Source organism: Engraulis encrasicolus, chromosome 5, assembly GCF_034702125.1.
Source record: "Engraulis encrasicolus isolate BLACKSEA-1 chromosome 5, IST_EnEncr_1.0, whole genome shotgun sequence".
NCBI lineage: Eukaryota > Metazoa > Chordata > Actinopteri > Clupeiformes > Engraulidae > Engraulis > Engraulis encrasicolus.
The window spans coordinates 13,657,632-13,679,756 of NC_085861.1; the positions used below are offsets into that span (position 1 = coordinate 13,657,632).

Genomic DNA, 22,125 nt, shown 5'->3' on the forward strand with positions numbered 1-22,125 from the left:
CATAGACCAGTTCCACTGATAAAGGACAAAGGTTGTGACTGTCTACACTAGAGGGGCATACTTGATTTTCGCTCTGACAAAGTAAAGACCCCTCACCATCTGCTATGTTGAATAGGTGGTTGTGTATTTTGATACTGTGGCCTCCTCTGCACCCTCTTATGTAAAGCAGTTTGACAAGCCAATTGAATAGGCTATTGCTAAGCTGTATTTTTCAATGAGACGTTCATCGAGGTTGTATTTATAGGCAAATGCCATTTGCCAGAATAGTCAGGACACAATTTAGTGGTTTTCTAGCCAGTGCCAAGTCCAATTGTAGCAAACCAGTTATGAAACCCATTGTTCTGGTGCCTTATGTATGACATGTAAAGATTATTTATGGCTGATACTTATAAATGGCTATTGTTAGTAGAGTTTGTTCCCTCAAATTATGTAACATACTGTATGTAGTCTTGGAACACACTGTAGTCCTAAAGAAAACAGATGATTGAAGAAACAATACTGCGGTACATTTTATACAAAAAAATGTGCAACACTGCAACAATAATAATTTTCCATATCAGAATTTCAATTGGCCACATTACAAATACATCTGAGAATGCATGATGGCTGGCATATGTAACTCAACACTTTGAAATGTAGATCAATGATTTGTATTCACTCGTGGCTGCACAATTTCCTTTCCTAATGAAAAACAAACAGTGGAAGTCATAGAATCTAGTTATCCACCGAAGATATGGCGACTGAAAATCTGCAGACATCTTTCCATAATTAGATAAGTGGAAAGGTTAGCATGTGATAATATCAAAACCCAAAGAGTCTCAACTCATCATCGTCTGCCTGACACGAGCAGTCCAAACCCCAGAGAGGCAGGCAGAGCGCACATCCATGTCTGGGAGTGCATGACAGCTGGGCTGGCTCCACTGTCATAAGACGGCCAGTGTGTTGCTAGCTTGTGTCTGACCAAGCCCCTTCAGCTCAGTGTTACTGCATGGGAAGACTGGAATGGCTGCTGACGAGACTCTGTATATTCGGCCATAAGGTGCTGCAAGTCGGTTTCTCGGGACAGGGTGCGCTATTAGGACTAAAGTGAGGAGCAGCCTGTGTTTAGCTGAGGGGAGAGGGAACTGCTGAAGCCATGGCGTTCTTTACAGACCCCCATAGCTTAGAGCATCTGCTGGGGCGAAGGAAAAGAAAGGAGTGAGTGATTTGGTTATTGTTGTTGTTGTTTTGTGGTCAGCTGTTTGATTTTTATGGGTTTATTGCACAATATTTTTGTCCGACTACCTGTAATTATACTTCTGTGTAACTGGGAAAATGTTTTTTGCATGCACTAAAATACTGTACAATGGCATACCATTGCATATGTTTTGTCACCGGTACTTTTTTATATCTGGAATAGATTGTTGTTTGGCTATCTATTTAAAATGTTCCCCTGCCAGACCATTTTTACCATCACATTAAGCTGTGTGTTATGTAACACTATTTCAGCCACAATGTACAATTTTGGAAATAGCCATGAGTACCATGCAATTACATGACATGGCCTGGCTGTGTCTGAATGGGTTTTTTGGTGAATGTCTAAAGAAACCTGCTGTTAGGTGGCCCCTTGCCGCAAACCTGACATAAAACCTGACCTGGCTTTGCTTTAAATGTAGTGTTGATCATGTTGACCACTAACCTGGGGTGTAATCCACAAAGATGATTCAATTGCGCATACGCTGCATTGACCTAGGCATCTGGAGCGACATACACGCAGCATTCAGGCTCATGAGATTTGAGATTTTTTTTGTATTACAAATGTGGATATGTAGGACTTGAATTGCCACATTCTAATGCAAGAGGAGGGTCTTTGCTTTTAAATGCAACTCATTTCATGTTTTTATGTGCTTCTGAGGCTGAGATATTTAGGCACCTTATCCCAAAAAGGGTTTAGGCATTTAGCAGACGTTTTTTTGCAGGTGCCTTAGGCTATCGGTCAATCTAACCTTGAGGCTAATCATCTAATACAAGAGTCTGGAGTCTTCATTTTCTTAACTAAATGTTGCCTGCAAGCAATCTATTGGTGTACCACTTGCTGTAAATTAACTTATAACAGTTCCCTGTACCCCACAATGTAATGTTGGTCATGCTGGCCACTGACCTGTGCCCTAACATGTCTTGTTGATGGCATGTAGACTCGAACGGCTGCAGAGGATCGTATCTAAAGTGCAGATGGAGTCCGGCGTTTGCGAGGAACAGCTGAACCAGCTGGAAAGCCTGCTTCAATCGGTGAGTCTGTTTCTGTTTTTTTCTTACAAATGGGCCTGTTGACCCAGGCCCAGGACGAATAAGGGTCCACAAATGGGTCCTCAATAAACTGTATGTATTGAGGGCAGGGCCGTAACAAGACATTTTCAAATACCAAGGTTAAATACTGCGTGCTGTACTGCATGCTCTACATTTAGAATGCTTCAAACTCTTTAGTCAAAGTCTTCAGTTTGTTTTCATTAACCACTGTCTTGAGGATAATAGATCATAGATCGATTTTCATCATACTGTAGATACATTTTTACATTTCTAAAAAAAACACAGAGGACATGACCTCTGTGTCCTTAATGGTAGTTATGGCCATGATTGAGAGGGGAGCCCTTTCAGATGATTTTGTCCTTGACCCGGCAAAAGCACTCAGCCGCCCTGGTGGAAGGGTACAGGCCCAGGGTTTTCAATTATGAACATCTCAGAAGATGTGCAGAGGCCCATCTCTTCCCCTTACATGTATATGAAACCACACAGTAATCCCAGCCAGTCTCTCTCTCTCTCACTGGCATGGTCTTATTAAATCACTCTCCTCACATTGCACACTACATGCGCGCACATTCCATTCCTGTGATGATGAACCCTGGCAAACAAGCAGCAAAGCTTCTAATTGAAACCTTAATAGCCATACACAAGACGAGCTCATGTCGCTCGAAGGAGATGAGAGAATGATTCCTCCGTCCCAAGTCAATTACTAGAGGCTGGATTAGCTTGTCTGTCAGTGGGAGGCTGTGGCATGATTACAGCCAGTTTTATCAACAGGCAGACTTTTGCAATTGCGTAGGGCCCCACCAAAATATGCCCCCAAAAGGCAGCCCAGTGAGACTATTCAGAATCAATGAGCCAGCCCCCTCATAGTACCTGTAAATACAATGAAAATGATTCAAGATGGCCCTGTGTTCACACCTCACCTAAGGCTCCTAAATGGATAGAACTGCTGCTGGGCATGGTGATTGAAAGTGTGTGCCTGTGTCTCCTTTCTGCAGGATATCCGTCTCCTGAGTGCCGGGAAGTCTGCCCTGCACGCTGCTGAGGTGGAGCGGGACCTGGACAAGGCCGACGGCATGATCCGCCTGCTCTTCAACGACGTGCAGATCCTCAAGGACGGGCGCCACCTGCAGGCTGAGCAGATGTACCGCAGGTAAAGCCAAAAACATGACAGAGTTTCTTCATTGATCCTGTGAGATATTACTAAGGGGCAGTGTTGCCAAATGTATGATAATTTTGTCTTCTGCATGACCCATCTGAAGTCCCTGACAACGGTTTCCATCCACTTCCACACAGGGTCTACCGCCTACACGAGCGTCTGGTGCATAGTCATAATAATAATAATAATAACAATTACTGTTGTTATTGTTCCACAGGGTCTACCGCCTGCATGAGCGTCTGGTGAACCTGCGTAGCGAGTACAACCTGCGCCTGAAGGCAGCACCCGCCCCCCAGGTCACCATGGCACAGGCCAACCTGTCACAGGCCACACAGCAACAGTCATCCATGAAGGTATATAATATCCTATGACGCTCAAGCGTGTGTGTGTGTGTGTGTGTGTGTGTTCTGCTCAAAAATGTCCCAATACATAGGAAGGTAGAAATAGTCTTCTCAGTAAAAAGACAAGTTAAATAAAGACATGAGAAAAAGAGTGAAGTAGTGACAGAGTTATGGTTTGATGCTTGTCTATGACGCTTCATGCAATGTAATGTAATGTCTATGGCGCGTCATGACAGATGCGTCCCGAGCTGGACGAGGTGACTCTGCGCTACGCCCAGGACCTGCTGGCCTGGGTGGAAGAGAACCAGCGCCGCATCGACGGGGCCGAGTGGGGCACCGACCTGCCCACCGTGGAGTCGCAGCTGGGCAGCCACCGCGGCCTGCACCAGACCGTGGAGGACTTCCGCGCCAAGATCGAGCGGGCGCGCTCTGACGAGGTATCGTACAGCAGTAAATTATTCTATTCTATTATGCTGATTTTCATGTAGGAAAAGCAGTTTTTCTCAATGGCTGGAAAAGAATAATAGCAATTGTAATGTCCTTTGTGCAAGTGAAGATTGAGCGAGCGTGGTGTGACGAGGTAGTGAATTATTTTATTCTACTATGCTATTTTTCAAAGCCAATTTTTCTCATTGGGATAAAAATAATATTGTAATTGGGATGTCCTGTGCAAGCATTAGCATGTTATAAACCCTGTTTTTTTACGAATAAAATATGTAACAGATAATGATGATATGGACATAAACAAATATTGACATCTGCTTGATTTACTGTCTGAATTAACTACCGTATATGTGTGTTTTTGGGTGTAATCTTGCTGGTTGGCTCCAGTTGATTCATTGTGTTGTCTTACCTTGTGTCTTTCAGAGCCAGCTGTCGCCAATTAGCAAAGGCACATACAGCAACTACCTTGGCAAGCTGGACCTTCAGTATGCCAAGCTGTTGGTGAGTGTAACCTGTAACTTTTAACAATAATTCCCTTTTCCCTTACTGTCCGATTCTCAAGAATGTTGCTATACGTACATACAGTACTCCATTTTAACATGTGTTTGTTTTTTGTGTCTGCCATACGGGACCACAATGGAATTAAGTCTTGGGACTTTTTTGTGTACATCATCCCTGTCTATTTATTCCTTTCAATGTATGGTTACTGTTACTATACAATGTTTTTACATCTATTAGACTAAATAAAATCATTCATTCATTTGCAGAACTCGTCTAAGTCACGTCTCCGCAACCTGGAGTCCCTCCATGCCTTTGTCAGTGCCGCCACCAAGGAGCTGATGTGGCTTAACGACAAGGAGGAGGAGGAGGTCAACTTTGACTGGAGCGACCGCAACGCCAATGTGGTGGCCAAGAAAGAGAACTACTCTGTAAGTTAAAACACATTGTATTGTAAATCACTTGGTATATACTGTATATTTTCGTTGCTGTAGGCCTACCGTATACTGCAGTTTCCTTATCACAAAGACTGGCTTGTGCAATTCACACACTGCCATTTTTCTAACTTGCACTGAAGGAGGCCATGTTCTGAAGTCATAACACAATATAAATAAAGGTTTTTACATAATAGCAACTATCCTCTTGAGTATCTCAGGACCGTCTTTTCTTTGAAAACTTCCTGCATGCATTTAGGTTTCTTGACAGAAGAACTGAAACAGATGTTGTTGATTCCACACAAGCTACAAAGCTACTTCACCCATTGTAGCCTGGAGACCCATATACGCTGCATTCAGGTTCTTGAGATATGAGGTTTTTTTATTAAACATGTGGGTATGTTAGAGCTGAATGAACACATTCTAATGCAAAATGAGGGTCCTAGCTTTTAAATGCAACTTATTTCATATGTGTATGTGCTTCGGAGGTTGAGATATTTAGGATTTAATAGGCAGAGGGCACCCTTTCCCATAAAGGGCTTAGGCTAAATGGGTTAGATGCTTTTTGTGGATGCTTTTTGTGCTCTCTAGTGTATAATACTGATCCCTGTGTGTGTGTGCTTCAGGGCTTGATGCGGGAGCTGGAGGGGAGAGAGAGGAAGGTCAATGACATCCAGGCCACTGGAGACAAGCTCATCAAGGAGGGCCACCCCGGCAAGAAGACAGTGGAGGTAAGCACAGACTTACACGCCAGGCCGTGCCCTCCTAGTGACACAACAGCTCCAGCGTTGCTACCAGTCAGGTCAAGAGCAATGCAAGTACTTTCTGAGTTCCCGCAAATACGGGAACTCCTCCCACTTTCTTGGGAAGCAAACAATCATTAGCAAACCAAGGGAGGCCATTTGGGAAATGCCATTTGGGAAATGTTAATTGTTATGCTCTTGGTCAGACCAAGCCTCGAAGAGATTTGAAAGTCGATGATAATCAGGCTACAGACTTACCGTACACCAGGGACACATACTGTACAATTACAATTTGAAGTGTAAGTGAAGTGAGAGCCCAACTGGGAGACTTCAACTCCCATTGTGATTATGACACAGCACTCCACAGCCCTCCACAGAACACTGCTCACTGCACACAATGAAATTGCCTTTATACCTCACCCATACAAGGGGGCAGTCCTCAATTAATTACTAACTATTTGGGAAGCAAGGCGAAATATGCCATCATTCCTATGTGGGGTGAAGGCAAGGGAACTGGGCAAAGTGAAGCGATACATGTTCTGAAAAGTTTAACATTATGCAAATGAGGAACGAACTTTGCTTGTAGCACCCAATTATCTCAGCAATAAAATGTTTTAATCAATTTGATTTGTAGCAATGATCATTGTCAGAATGGAACACTGAGTATTGTCTCTCTTCACTTCGCTTGTATCACCTGGCGTCCCCGGTGTAAGAGTGGATGGCCTAGCCACATGAATATTGATCAGGGGTGCATTTCTCGAAAGCATAGTTTATAGCCAGTTAGCAACTTGGGTAGTTGCCAATGGGAAATTGCAATGCAAACAACAAAGTAGCTAATGTTGTTAGCAACTATAGTTTCGAGAAATGCACCCCAGTAGTCCTGATGCCATTCTACAGGCTTTACAGCTTCACTGACTTGTACTGTATGTGTGTGTTTTTCTTTCAAAGGCTTTCACGGCAGCCTTGCAGACGCAGTGGAGCTGGATCCTGCAGCTGTGCTGTTGCATCGAAGCTCACCTCAAAGAGAACACTGCCTACTATCAGGTACAGTACAGGACACCAAGGGATTACAATTCCTCTGATGTTATCCAGTAGCTCTAAATATGTGGAGACACAGTCCCTGCTATAAGTTGGATGTTACCAGAATGATAATGATCAAGTTGTTAAGTATTACGATTATTAAAGACTATGTGAGGCATCATAGTAATCTAGTGTTACGGTAGTATTTTTTTGTCAGTTAATAGTAAAGCGTTCCACTAGCGGAACAAGGCACATTACGATACAAGACTGCTCCATATACTCTACATTACCTCAACCTAACGTGCCCCTGGTCATCTCCTCCAGTTCTTCGCTGACGTTAAAGAGACAGAGGAGAAGTTGAAGAAGAAGCAGGAAACCATGAAGAAGAAGTACACATGCGACCGCTCCACCACAGCCACTCGCCTGGAGGACCTTCTGCAGGATGCCATGGTAATGAGCTGAAGTATTCTGCCTCTGCAGGATGCTTGCTATACATGGGTTCGCCGTGTTTATAAACATGATGTTGTGAGGAGGGGCAAGACACTGGCGCCCTCTGTGATTTTAATTGAAATTCTGTTGTTCTTTACAGGAGGAGAAAGAGCAGCACAATGAGTTGAAGAACCAGATCTCCAGCCTGAACAAGCGGGCGAAGACCATCATCCAGCTGAAGCCTCGTAATCCCACCACTCCCATCAAGGGCAAACTGCCCATCCAGGCCGTCTGTGACTTCAAGCAGATGGAGGTAAATAGAAAAATGAAAGTGAAAGCACACCTGGGAAAGTCCAACTCCCACAGCACTCCACAGCACACAGTGCTCAATGCACACAACATGATTGTACATGCCTCACCTGTGCAAGGGGGCAGCCCCCAGTGGTGCCCCAAGGGAGCAGTGCGGCACCATGCTTAGGGTTCCTCAGTCATGGAGGAGGATGGGGGAGAGCACTGGTTAATTATTCCCCCCCACCAACCATGCGGGTCAGGAGTCGAACCGACAACCTGTGGGATACAAGTGTGATGCCCTAACCGCTTACCCATGACTGCCCAGCTGAAGAAATCTTCATCTTAGCAAGATTATGTCGTCAGATGAATGGCTGATGCGTACTGTATGATGAGGGAAACATTTATACTATTATAGCTCTAATACAGTAGCTAGTGAGCATTTAAAATACACAACATGCCCTATAATTCATGGAGTTATTTTTGTGCAATTACAGTAACACTATCATATAACATGCAATATCATATAACTATGGCATGAACTGATAATAGCTTGGCATCTATATCAGGATAGGATCTGAAACTGTAACCTTGTGTATTCTTAGATCAAACCGTAATCGGATGGAATGGGGGCACAACTGAGATGAACTGTCCCTCAATGCATTGAACTAGCTGACCCTACTCTCTGTGTGTTCCCTGAATGTCCTTAGATCACATTGCACAAGGGCGATAGCATTGTAGAGCATAGAGTAGTAACAATATCATGTAATTATGGCCTGAAAATATAATAGCTTGGAATCTATATGGGGAATGTTATGTGAAAGTGTGCCATGTGTATTCTTGGATTGAAATGTAATCCGAGTTCATTCAAGTTCATTTATTCCCAACTGAGAACTCTACCTGAATGCATTTGAATTAGCTGACCCTTCTCTTTGTCTCTGTGTTTCTTGAATGTCCTCAGATCACCGTGCACAAGGGCGATGAGTGTGCGCTGCTCAACAACTCTCAGCCCTTCAAGTGGAAAGTGCTGAATCGCTCTGGAGACGAGGCCGTGGTTCCCTCCGTCTGCTTCCTCATCCCACCTGTCAACAAGGAGGCTGTCGAGGGTGTCTCCAAGTAAGGCTGAAACCTGCACCCAGCAGCCGTTCTATCCACTTGGGGGCCCTAGGCAAAATAGAGACACGGGCCCTTTTGAATGACTTTCACTGGTATTTACCAGTGGGGCTGACTTTTGGGGGCCCCCTACAGTGGGCTAATTTGGTGGGACCCTAGGCTACTGCCTAGTCCGCTTATTGGTGAAACCGGCTCTGCTTGCACAGTGTCTTACTCAGCACAATTTGGGGTTACACAGTACATTACTACTCCAGTACCACCTGGAGATCATCATGCCCCAAGTTTCCAGTACATTTCTTGCCCTTTAATTATAGTGGCTATTTTCATTTATTTTCATTCGGTGGAGTGACTTCAATCTTAGGTAACAGCAATAGTAACTGCTTTTTATATATACTATGGATATGAGCCATGACCTTTCCCTCCATCGCCGTTTTTGTTTTCTTTTTCAATAACATTGGCCACGTTTACATGAGGTTTTTAATTCAGAATGAATCATTCAGAATGAAAAATTCAGAATTAAGTAGTTCTGTCGAGTTTACATAGCACTAACATTCAATTCCGAACTGTGAAGTGTTAACATGGTGTTTTCAAAGTTCAAAATTAAATGTCTCGTGTAAATAAGGCTAATGACAATGTGTGTGAATAATTATTCTTCAAACATTCAAATTAAACATTTGAAACCTCTATGTTCTTTTTTGCCTCCTTCAGCCTGGACTCGAGCCTCCAGCAGATGACAACCTACTGGTCTACTCTCTACATCAACATGAAGAGCATGCTGTCTTGGCAGTACCTGATGAAAGACATCACGCTCATACGCTCCTGGAACATCGTCATGGTGAGCAGATTTCCTTAAAACTTTTAAGAGTGTGGTTTTTTTGAACATTCAAGAATGTGTTCTATAACAATGCAAGATTCGAAAAAATTAAAAATTGTATTGTATTGCGCCGGTGTGGCGATACACTCTTAAAGGTTTCCCTTACTGAAAGCAGTCAGTATATATTACCTTTACTGTAAAAAAAGTGTATGGTTTCAATACAACCTTGTTATATTTCCTTACATCACGCTTCCGTTACTGAAAGCAGTCAGTATCTTTTCACATTTACTGTAAAAAAACAACAACAAAAAACGTTGTATTGTTCAAAAGACGACCGTGTCAAATTGTGATATGCATGTTAGGTGTTGAGGGTAATGAGTGTGCTTATGTGGAGCACCCAGTCATGGCTATTCATAGCAAGGTGCATGTAAACACATGATGGTGCATTATTGAATTAGGGCGATCCTAAAGGTCTCTTGCCAATTGAATTAGCCAAGCAATCCGTTGAGTGTTTTCACAGTGAGGGAGAGAGAGAGGGGCTGCCCAGGCTTGCTCGCGCCAGGCATGAAACAGAATCAGGCGTTAATTAAGGAGATTTAACCACGTGCGCCAAAATGGACACCTGCAATTCAATTAAAAACATGATCGTAGTGACTAAGTTTACAGAGCTAATCCAGTTTTCCTTGTGCCTGATCTAACCTTTGCTAACTTAACCCACTCACACCATTTCCTTCCTCTCTCTGTCTCTCTCTATCCCTCTCTGTCTCCATCTCGCGCTTTCTCTCTCTCTCTCTCTCTCTCTCTCTCTCTCTCTCTCTCTCTCTCTCTCTCTCTCTCTCTCTCTCTCTCTCTCTCTCTATCTCTCCCTCTCTCTCTCTCTCTGTCTCCATTTATCTGTCTCCATCTCTCTGTCTCCATCTCTCTGACTCCATCTCTCTCTCTCCCTCACTCCCTCTCTCTCCCTCTCTCCCATCCCCCCTCCCTCTCTCCGCAGTTCAAGACCATGAAGGCGGATGAGTACAGGCTGGCTCTGAGGAACCTGGAGCTGCATTATCAGGACTTCCTGAAGGACAGCCAAGACTCGCAGGCGTTTGGGGCCGACGACCGGCTGCAGATCGAAAATGACTACAAGAAGACCACACAGCACTACCAGACTCTGATTAGCACTTTGGAAAAAGGTAAACAGCGTCACGCTACACCGCACAACCATTATTAGCATCTACTGTATGATCATCCTAAACTGATGTTGCTGATAATCAACTCAGTGTCAATGTGCTCTTGTGTAAGTATTTGTGGGTGAGTCCAAGGGAGCTGGAAAGAGTTTTTAAGTGGTAATGCCTTTTGTTTATTTCTTAGAAATGTTACTGCTGCTGCTCTCCACTCATTTTTCTACAGTTAATGTTGAGAAAGTCTCATTTAGTTAGCCCAAAAGTGGGGATGCGAATGCACCACTGCATCCCCCCTTTTCCGGCACCTATGGCAGAGTCTGAATGGTAGGATCTGTGGGAAAAAAAAGATTTCACATTGCTATAACGTTCATGTTACAGGAGCGGCGGTCAAAGCCAAGGGTGAGTGTACTGTACTGTACTGTACAAGACAAACGCTATCGGGCTGTCCTCACTGGCACCTACAACAAGCCAAGCTTCTCTCATTGAATGAAACGATGAATTTTGTCACCATGTCACCATGATGTTTGTCATAACCAATCCATCTCATCCATCACCTCTCATCTTAGATTCACTAACCGATCGTGTCATAGTGTGTGGGCAGAGCATGAGTTTTGTGAGATCACATTTGTGTTTGTGTTTGTGTTTGTGTTTGTCCTCCATTTTAGTGGATATGGGTTGACCAATTGTATGTGCTCATTATGCTTTTTCATTACACGTTGGCTGTTCTGTTTGATCGTTACATGCATTAGCATAATGACAATGAAAGATGTAGCATATCCATTGCAAGTTGCTTATGTGACGAGTGCTGCTACTGTAGGAGTAGCGATCATGCATTTTATTGTACTGTGGCCAGAGATGGACATTGCAGAGTGGGGATACAATACAACACATTGCAACATGTATTTATATAGCAAAGTATCACAACTATGGAGTTGTCTCAAAGCGCATTTAAAATACACATACACATAGACACGTACATACACACACACACTCCCACATTTACACACCAGCTCTGAAGACTGCAGCACGGCGCTAATTGACACATGAGAAAGTGTACACACACACAACCACACACACACACACACACACCACACACATATACACACACGCGCACGCACACACACACACACACACACACACACACACACACACACACACACACACACACACACACACACACACACACACACACACACACACACACACACACACACACACACACAAATTATACATAGATCCTCCTCCAGCTCTGGCCGGCTTTTTGTTTGATTGCTTCTTAAGGCGAGACACTGTAGGTGAATAGGGTATTTTTTTTAACTTGCAGATATCAATATGAAACTTTACCAGTTGATCACTCATGTAAATTGGAGAAAAAAATGTATTACAAGTTTTCTATATTTTATGTTTAAATATGCTAATTAGGCTATTATCTAATTAAATATGCGCTAATTTGCATAATTTTTGATGCAACGGATCTGACCACCTGAAAATGCCAGCTTCAAAATTCTTTTTTTCATTTTATCAATATTGTACATACAAAAATATATACAGAGGGAATCAATGCTATCTCCTTTTGTTATCCAGAAAAAGAGAAAATACTTCTAATAACCTTAAAAAATGCGATTTTGGCCTATTTTTATGCAAATAATGTCAAATAAATCAGGCCATGAATGACATATCAACAAATCCCTCTGAATAAACATTCACAACATTGCTTGGAATAAGACTGTAAAGTATGGAACAGATTGGTTGAGGGTAAGTGGAGATTCGTCGCACCGAGCGGGAGAAAAAACACATTTTGAGAAAACGGCCTTTAAAGATTTGTATGGCAAAAAAAAGTGGATTACATCATCATCAACAACTTAACACAGCATAATTCATTACAATAAATGTGTAGTCTACATGCCCATGCCAAGCACCATATGTCAGACCCTCTTCTAGCTCCTACAGGGGTTTCTTGACCTTTTAGGCTGTGTTGTTACTCAATGACGGATCATGATACTAAGGTGCAGAGGCCCATCATAATGAACGTAGACATGACTATTGAAACTTTACCAGTTGATTACTCATATTATTTATATAGTACTCATGTTGAAAATACTTTGGATGTAGCATTTAGTGCATTTTTAATATTTAACTGTTGTAGTTTAGCCATATTTTATTAAAAACACTCTAATTTGGGTATACCAATGTGTTAGTATAGGCCGTAACAGACCACTGAAACGGCCCGATTAAAAATCACACAAACTATGGAGTAGGTCCATGGATGTTATAGCATCAGAAGTTCATTTTAAGCTCTCTAAACATTTATTACTGACCATAAAATCCCCTAAAGAACACATGAAAGGGCCTTGAATGATTAGGCTGAAATTGAGGCCTATCTAGGCCTATTTGACAGAACAACTATTGTTACAACGTACCGTCCAGTATAGGCCTACTCATTTGTGACTGCAGTTATATAAAGTATGTTTATTTTTTTATATCTATTATGGTTTAAGTAGGCCTATAATTATCATTGATTTACCCATTGTCATTGTGACACAGCACTCCACAGCACACAAGTGATCACTGCACACAACGAAATTGCATTCATGCCTCACCCGTGCAAGGGGGCAGCCATGAATGGCGCCCCAAGGGAGCAGTGCGGTGGGACAGTATCATGCTCATGGTAGCTCATGGAGGAGGATGGGGGAGAGCACTGGTTAATTACTCCCCCCACCAACCTGGCGGGTCGTGAGTCGAACCGGCAACCTTTGGGCTACAAGTCTAACACCTTAACCGCTTACCCAATGACATGACATGACTCTACTCTACTACTCTACTCTACTGACAAGGATGGTTTAGGCTTATGGACAAACCGAATGCTTGCTGCTAGGCTGCCTTTAGAAATAGGAACATTTTAATATACTTGTAACTTGTTATGTACTCTCTATGACTTGTAATGGTCTTTATTTGCTAGATGCCAGTGTTTTGCAACAGCCTACATGATAAAACGAAATTGGGATACTTCTGTCTCATGGAAAAGCCTGTGCACATCACCGGGCCAGTAAATAGCCAAGGTCTATTTTTATTTTTTTGTTTTGTTTGTTTGTTTGTTTTGTACAACCTCACATGGTAACATTGAGGGTATGAAGTCAGAGATATCATTGCATGTTCTCAGATGAAGTGCACACCAGATATAGGTACTATAATGCCCTTTTTTTAGGGCGAAGGAACTGGAGAGACCCCTGACAGGCAATCCTGTCCTCCAATTCTGCTGCTTTTAGGATTGTGTCTATGATTTTTTTTTTGCCACTGAATTGAAAACAGATCTTTTTTTGTGTTATGCCATGTTGTTACTCTTATGAATGTTTTTTTTTGCATTCATGAAATTGTAGGCTATTGTCAAATTATTTATTTTAGCCTAATCTAATATTATCTTTTGTTATGTTTACTACTAGTGGTGTAACATAGCCTACTTAGGCCTACCTGTCATAATAATGTGTAGGTCTACATCCTACCTAATACTGTAGGCTACATATTATTATTACTAGGCCTACATTATTATCATCAAGTCTGTAATCATTCATCTTTCTGTAACCTAGGATACCTGTAGCCTAACTCTTTTGTCATGTCGCTGGTACATTTTCAAATGAAGGGAAGGGATCCCCAAAACCTTGCTGATCTTATTCAGCGCAGCATAACCCATGCCCAAATCGTGTGCCAAAAGCGCTGTGCGCACTTTTACATCAAAGGCGACATCTCCACAGGTCTGCAGTCGTGTGGACGCATGTCGCCTGTAACCACCCTCTGCTTTACAACTGTTGCACTCAGAAGCAGACTACTGCAAAAGCCCTGGTTGTTTGGATGACTGTTTATTGACAGGTCCGATTCGGCATAGTTAGGACACAGATGATCATTATCATCTCATTTAGATGAGAGACGGACCTGCTGGGTCTCGCACTCCTCCCATTTTGCGAACAACTTACGACCGCACGTGCTGTTCCCTGGACGATTATGTGCCAATGCGGCCGGCTGATATATTATCACGGACCTTGCTAAACACAATTGTGTCTTTCTTTTTGTAAACTGTTTCGTACAGCAAATATATTTAGAAGTTCCCGCAGCAAGCTAAGACAGAAATGTCTAAAAGACAACACGTGAGGCACTGGGCGAATCACGTTAGCAGAGAAGCACCGCCAGCCAATGAATCTACTTTAGTCATCTAACCCCCCCTTCAGAGAGTCAGGATTGGTTGCTGAAAAGAAAGGAAATGCCCATATTTGGATAACACAGCCTTCTGACCGAAACTCAGTGCTTTAAAACCATACCAGACATGACAGATGTCGTGCAAAAAGACAAGACGCGGAACGCGGCCAAAGGCAGAATTCTTGGTAAATTTAGGCGAAAATGGATGCCGCGGTTGAACAAAATGTGATGAAACAGACACTTAAATGTATAATTTTAACGTTCTATGGTAATATGAAAGATAACAATTTAAAGATGCAAATTAGCCCAAAATCTCAAATTTGACCAGGGCATGAAAAAATCGATATTTCACCTGCCGTGTCTCGCCTTAAATCTCCATTGTCACTGGTGGAATACATGCATGGAGATTGCACAGTGCAGGGAGTGCCACAGACTGTGTCTTCTTTTGTGCCACTTTCCCACATTGTTTGGTTTCTTTCACCACAGTCTGTGAGTCCGCGAGTGCTGCTGGTTTGGGTAACACTTTACTTGACGCTGGTGTCATAAGCATGTTACAGTGTCATGTCACAGTCATAGATAAGTCACAAACATTATGTCCATGTCATAAACATTTTATGACTGTTGGCCTTAAGTGACATTCGGGTATGGTCATAAAATGGTCATAAAATGTTCATGACATAGACATAATGTTTATGACACATGCATAACTGTGCCATGACACTATTATGAGACTGTAATGACATGCTTATGACACCGGTGTCATGTTAAGTGTTACCCTGGTTTGTCTGCTTGTAGTACCTCGTACTGAAGCTTGCTGTGCCTTCCCTTCCTTCAGGTGAACAGGATGAGTCTGCATGCAAGACGTGCATCACTCAGGTCAAGGACTTGCGTCTGCAGATTGAGGACGTTGAGGCTCGCACCATCGCCAGAATTCGCCAACCTGTGGACAAGGAGCCACTGAAAGACTGCGCCCGCAAGACTACCGAGCAGAAGGTACCCTAGTTGTATTCTGTGCGCCGTGCTGTACTGTAAGGGCTGGAGCGATATTGTGTCGAACCGCGAAATTGTTATACGCAGTGTCACGATACTGTATCGTGTTGCAAAAAGGCAATATCGTGATACGCCCATTCAAACTTCTGTTACCCTTCAGTCCAGAAAACAAAAGCAAAAACCAAATTAATTAATTTAAAAAGATACATTTAAAAAATCATTGGGTGTATTGAACCGTACGTAGGACAAAAATCGTCATAAGAACCGAATCGTGAGATGAGTGTGTCATTACAGCCCTACTGTACTGTAGGCCTCCATAACACCTTCTCATAAAGAGAGGCAAGCCCATATATTCTTGCAGTTAGTGATAGGCAACTTGTATTCAGAAGCCTGTGCCAGTGCATATTAAATGACCTGGTTTACCTGTTCAATGAGGGCATTTGGCCAGGTAAAGATTATTTCTTAGAGGGTCTTAGAATGTGTCAAGGAATTACAGCTTGCTGCTTGCAGGGAGGCCAGGTTGGTCATCACTGACTGCCATGGAAGTATCAGTGAGGTACACTGAACAGTAGTAGGAACAAGTTGCATGTAAAACTATCGCCCTCCAGTGGTGGCCTGGTAGTACTGAAAGGGTCCAGATGCAAAACCCTCTCATGTACTGTACATACTGGATTATGTTTTTAATGAATGAAGAGGGCTTGTTCTGTCCTCAGATAAGATGCATGTATTTGTACATGTGTTGACGTACTGAAATGATAAGAAACAGCTGTATGAGAGATGGGCAGGGAGAAGAGCTGCGCGAATAGCAAGTCACTGGGTGGCACCACAAACAATGAATGAATGATTCCATAGAACAGGAGGGAGACAGAGAGGGGGAAGTACGGAGTACATGGCAAGAGACATGGCACGGGAGACAGATACAGAGAGGCTGTTGCAGTCGTTTAGCGCCACAGTCTGCTGCTCTCTGAGATAACCATGGGATGCAGAGAGAGGGAGAAAGAATGTCCGGAGAGATACAGCAGGGAGTGTATGGGTGGAGAAGTGGAGAAGGGAGGAGGAGAGAGGAGGAGGGAGGGAAGAGAGAGGGGGGGGGGGGTGGTCGTTGACTCAGACAAGGAGGAAGGGAGGAGATTAGGAGCAGGAGGAGAGGAGGAAGGGAGGAGAGGCGGACCACAGTGGGCAGAGGCAGGCAGGCAGGCGGACAGGCAGGCAGAGAGGGGTGCGTCACTTCACGGAATGCCATGCTCACCGTTTCCAGTGTGCTCTCTCTCTCTCTCCCTCTCTCTTGCTGCCAGGCGAACAGAGAGAGGTTGTTTTCGGTGCTTCTCCCCCAGTGAAGCACAGGCAGGGCTAGGGCTAGGGCTATAGGCTAGCTGTTGTTATTGTGGTAGCCCCTTTCCTCCTGCTGCCTGCCTGCCTGCCTGCCTGCCTGCCTGCCTGCCTGCCTGCCGTCATCCTGCCTGCATGGACTCAGAGGGAGATGAGGTACCGGTAGAGTGGGCCGGGGCCCTGTGGCAGTCTGTGATGGGGCTCCTGGTTGCGGGCCTCCTGTCTCTGCTTCTCATCTATGACTTGTTTGGGGCCCGCACCAGGCCTCAGCAGCAGGCAGAGCCAGCACAGGTCAGTTGCGAAAAAGCCGGGATGTGTACATTTACAGTAGATACAGTAGATATTTTTCAATTTTGTTGCAGTGAGCTCCCGTCACAGTTGACTTCTGTCATGCAGAGCATTGTGGAATTTTTTTGTGGTTCACAGAATGTCAGCTAAGAGCATGTGAATCGACTTCATCTTCTTTCAGTTGTGTTGAGCTAGGACAGGTACACCGCTGCCGCCTCTTGTGTTGTGTCTACACACGGTGTACTCCTCTTCTCATACAGAACATTTTGTACATTGCTTTGTTTCTCAGAGGGATCATACGCAGCTGGAGGGCATCAAGAAGAATCTGGACGTGGTGACCGGAAAAGCCCAGGAGGTCTTGGCAGCACCTGAGCAGGCCAGCACGCCAGTGCTGCGTTCCGAGCTGGAGATCACCTTGCAGAAGATGGATCAGGTCTACAGCCTGTCCTCTGTCTACCTGGAGAAGTGAGTATACAGTACACGTCTAATGTGTTATAAGTAATGCTGCTAGACACCTTCATTTCACTTAATTTCAATTAAGTAATTTAGCGCAACCCTGCTATGTTTCTGCCATCATTGAATGTTGTGTAAGAAAAGCAGCAAAGTGTTCTCGCATTACAGAATTAAATTTGCACAAAACTATGTTCAACTTTACGGTATACCAGTGAAAATGAGTTAACATAATTAAGAGAGAAACATGATGAAGAAAGATAAAGAGCTTATTGTTTACCTCTCTCTGTGTTGTCTTGTCTGTCTTTTCTTGTCTGCCTCTTTTTCCTCCCTAGACTGAAGACGGTAGACGTTGTGATCCGCAACTCGCAAGGAGCGGAGGATGTTCTCAAGAAGTATGAGAACCGCCTCCGCGAAGTTCACAAGGTCCCGACAGACGTCAAGGAGGTGGAGACCTACCGTACCGAACTGAAGGTAAATACTGTAGCCAGCTAGGGATGTAATCAGCCAGGCATGTCTAGTATCTGTGTGTGTGCAGTGTAGTTTACCTAATGTTCACTAATTATTACCAGGTTCTGTCTTTGGAAGTGAGGCTCGGGGCACTATTGCTGACATAGTTGTTTTAGCAAATTTATGACGGCTCATTGAATTAAGACCAGATCCTCTCATATAAACAATAGCATGTGTGTGGAAATAATTACCTGACTCAGAGTTGCAGATACGTAGATGTGAGGTTGCTGGGTCTGATGACAGAGGAAAATGGACGTTTCATTATTATAATCATTATTACAGGATTACAATGGAATGTAAATCTTTGACGAACAAAAGGCTTGCGTATGCACTAAATGTGGTCATTCCATTTTGCTTCCATCATCAACTAGACACTACTGACCTCTTTATACACTGCCTCCATTGCAAGCTGTTGTTGTTTCCAAAATGACAATGGACAAGTCTGTTCAAACTCTTAGTAATGTGACATAGCCATGTTGTTGTGATGTAGTGGAGTGAGTCACATTGCCGATGAGCTCATTAGCATGCACTAAGAGGCTACCCAGCACTACTAAATGTTTGAAAAGCCCACTCTTATTTTAGAACAAAGGAAAAATGTACTACATGTGGCACCAGATTTTTTTACTATTAATGTTATAAAGGGAATATATCTATTTTTTTTCTTCTTTCTTTTTCTTTTTATTTACACATATGTGAATGAAAAGAAGAAGAAAAAGAAAGAAGAAAAAACTGAATGCGATGTATTCCCTTTATTACTTGATGACTTCAGAGCCGCACCAACAAGACGGAAGAGCATGATGTGTAGAAGATAACTCTATTTATGTTATACCTACTCTTATGTTATACCCACTCATTTCCTTTGTAGAAAATGCGCAAGGACGCCGAGGCCGAGCAGCCGGTGTTCGACGGCCTGGAGGGCGAGCTGGGTAAAACCGCGTCCGTCAGCCAGCGCATGTCTCGCATGCACAGCGAGCGCGACGTGGAGCTTGACCACTACAGGCAGCTCCAGAGCAGCCTGAGCGACCGCTGGCAGGCCGTGTTTGCCCAGATCGACCTGCGCCTGCGCGAACTGGATCAGCTCGGCAGGCAGCTCGGCTACTACCGGGAGAGCTACGACTGGCTCATCAAGTGGATCGGCGACGCCAAGCAGAGGCAAGAGAAGATCCAGGCCGTGCCCATCACGGACAGCAAGACGCTCAAGGAGCAACTGGCCCAGGAGAAGGTACTGTCAGAGAGAATATATGGAAGCGAGAAGAATGTCAAATATGTTTGGTACAGTTTGATCTTTCTTTGGAAGCAGGAAGCATTTTTTGGTCTATCCACCTTTTAATCCACGGTTACAAGGGCTGGCACCATTATTATTTGGTTAGCGCTTGCTAGTGCTTAATCATTCAGAAGGTCTATGGGCAGCCTAACCGGAACTAGAAGACTGGAAATTCTATTGGAGCATGTCACATGTTAACCCACACCTACACCTGACGAAGACCAGACTGGTCAAAACGTTGCCTATAATAAACCAGGAGCAGCAACAGTGTGCGGCCCTTCTTTCTTTTCGTGTTTAATCATGTTTAAGTCCGGCACCTGTTTTATCTGGATGTGCGCGCTCTCCAAAACGCTAGCATGTCACATGTTCAAATGGTCAAGGTAAGGTTAGACATGGTCAAGGTTAGTGGGCAGGGTAATAAGGCTCTTACAGGTAATAGCTCTGCTCACCTGTTAACTGTTCATTCAGACATGTGCTGTACATCATTTGCTGGTGCAATTTAATTCAAGTACTTTTTGGAGCGCACATCATTTAGTCTCATTTAGTAGACAGTAAGACTGAATGATGCATTGCTTAAGTTACTTAAGTTGCTTACGTTCTGATGATACTACTACTGTGCATGGATTTCTACTGTATCTACTATATATTCTATTTTCTATTTTCTTTACAGAAACTTCTGGAGGAGATTGAAAAGAACAAGGAAAAGGTTGATGAGTGTCAGAAATATGCCAAATCTTACATTGACACCATCAAGGTAAACAAGGGAACAGTGTACACAATAAAATGGCTCACTGGACAACCAGTGGTGGCATTTATTTGTTTTCTGTCTAAGCATGAAGCGTCAGCTGAGTTTGCATTGTTTTTTTTTTGTTTTTTTGTTTTTTCAGGACTATGAACTGCAGCTGGTTGCTTACAAAGCCCAGGTGGAGCCATTGACATCCCCCCTGAAGAAGACCAAAATGGACTCTGCATCTGACAACATCATTCAAGAGGTAAGTGTACACTTCACAGGTGTATCGGAAGGTGGAAAGTTGTCACTTTGCCTGATTACGACCTAACAATTAAATTAAAGCAACAAGAAATAGTGTTGCAGAGTTGTTGTTTTTTTCACTTTTACTAGACTATGTGGAAAAGTAAACCATACGTTTCCACCACTGATGATGTTCTCTCTGTTGCTTGCGCTTTGTATTCAAGGGTGGATTTAAATTGTTGAATACATTTATTATTCTTCAATATCTGTTGATGGAACATGTATATAAATGATATACATTTATAGTGTACTTTACCATGTTACTGAGTGTGTACTGTTGTTATTGTAACAATGTATTAGAAAGTGATGGTTATTGCACATCTACCTCATTGTTGTTTTTATTTGTTTTGTCTTCAGTATGTTACTCTTAGAACCCGCTACAGTGAGCTGATGACTCTCACGAGTCAGTACATCAAGTTCATCACGGACACGCAGCGCCGCCTAGAGGAGGAGGAGGTGCGTCACAACCCACAGGGAATTGTGGGATATCCCCAGGAAACTAACCTTAACAACAACCTTAACCCGGTCCAACCCAAACCCAACAACCAAACACAAACACTGACATACACATACAGATACACTCAACCCTATATAATTAATGTATGGGTGACTAGGCATTCGTTTCCATTTCTTTCTGCTTTAGGATATATAAATGCTGTCTCTTGAATAGGAGGCAAAGACGTGTTTTAGAGGGGGTGTTGATATAGTATTGTAAGTGACAATGGCTTAAACTGAATATATCTGTTTTATATTTAACATACAAGGTGTATTACGTTTAAGTGCCAGTATTGTGGGATAAATCCAGATCTCTCTGGTACCACAGTGTTGAAGTTTGATGTCTAGTGTGTCAGTGTAAAATATTGTTTGTATGGATGCCTTTGTTGAATAGCCTAGTATGTAGTATGTTTTAAGTGTGGAAAAGTCACTCTTCATTTTCCATTACCCACCTTATGGTAGTGTTACACCTTACTCCTTACTCTGGTCACCATGTTTCACCTCTTCACTCTGCCCGATTAACACAGACTTCCTTCTCCCGTTCGTTTCCTAACCCTAACGTTTTGTTTGTTTCTTTCTTTGCCTCTCTTAACTGCTTGCCAGTGCTTTGTCATGATGATTGCTTGTCTTGTTTGGGCGCTAAAGAGGTAAATTTCATAGTGCTTCAGGTATTCACATCTACCAACCCATATATATATATTCCCTCTTTCACTGTCCTGAGAATGCACATCGTTTCTCTTTAACATTTCTTTCTTGATGATGAAAAATTCATACTCCTTTCCTAAAATGCTTTTCTAGTGTACATATTTCAAGAAAGACATCTTCATTATCTGTCTGCATTACTAT

General features: G+C 43.2%; 1 protein-coding gene across 1 annotated transcript in view; it reads left to right on the forward strand.

The window, feature by feature from the left end:
• The window catches only part of LOC134448801 (plectin-like), a 162,306-nt gene that overhangs the window by 61,603 nt on the left and 78,578 nt on the right, over positions 1 to 22,125 (forward strand). Inside the window, exons 13-33 of the mRNA XM_063198459.1 lie at positions 2,175 to 2,268; positions 3,282 to 3,436; positions 3,660 to 3,795; positions 4,020 to 4,220; positions 4,651 to 4,728; positions 4,995 to 5,156; positions 5,786 to 5,890; positions 6,851 to 6,946; positions 7,247 to 7,372; positions 7,512 to 7,664; positions 8,601 to 8,755; positions 9,461 to 9,587; positions 10,561 to 10,744; positions 11,114 to 11,134; positions 15,759 to 15,916; positions 17,820 to 17,995; positions 18,316 to 18,454; positions 19,356 to 19,712; positions 20,425 to 20,508; positions 20,642 to 20,746; positions 21,142 to 21,240. Of these exons, the coding sequence (XP_063054529.1) occupies positions 2,175 to 2,268; positions 3,282 to 3,436; positions 3,660 to 3,795; positions 4,020 to 4,220; positions 4,651 to 4,728; positions 4,995 to 5,156; positions 5,786 to 5,890; positions 6,851 to 6,946; positions 7,247 to 7,372; positions 7,512 to 7,664; positions 8,601 to 8,755; positions 9,461 to 9,587; positions 10,561 to 10,744; positions 11,114 to 11,134; positions 15,759 to 15,916; positions 17,820 to 17,995; positions 18,316 to 18,454; positions 19,356 to 19,712; positions 20,425 to 20,508; positions 20,642 to 20,746; positions 21,142 to 21,240 (2,911 nt within the window). The remainder of the gene's footprint in view (positions 1 to 2,174; positions 2,269 to 3,281; positions 3,437 to 3,659; positions 3,796 to 4,019; positions 4,221 to 4,650; positions 4,729 to 4,994; positions 5,157 to 5,785; positions 5,891 to 6,850; positions 6,947 to 7,246; positions 7,373 to 7,511; positions 7,665 to 8,600; positions 8,756 to 9,460; positions 9,588 to 10,560; positions 10,745 to 11,113; positions 11,135 to 15,758; positions 15,917 to 17,819; positions 17,996 to 18,315; positions 18,455 to 19,355; positions 19,713 to 20,424; positions 20,509 to 20,641; positions 20,747 to 21,141; positions 21,241 to 22,125) is intronic.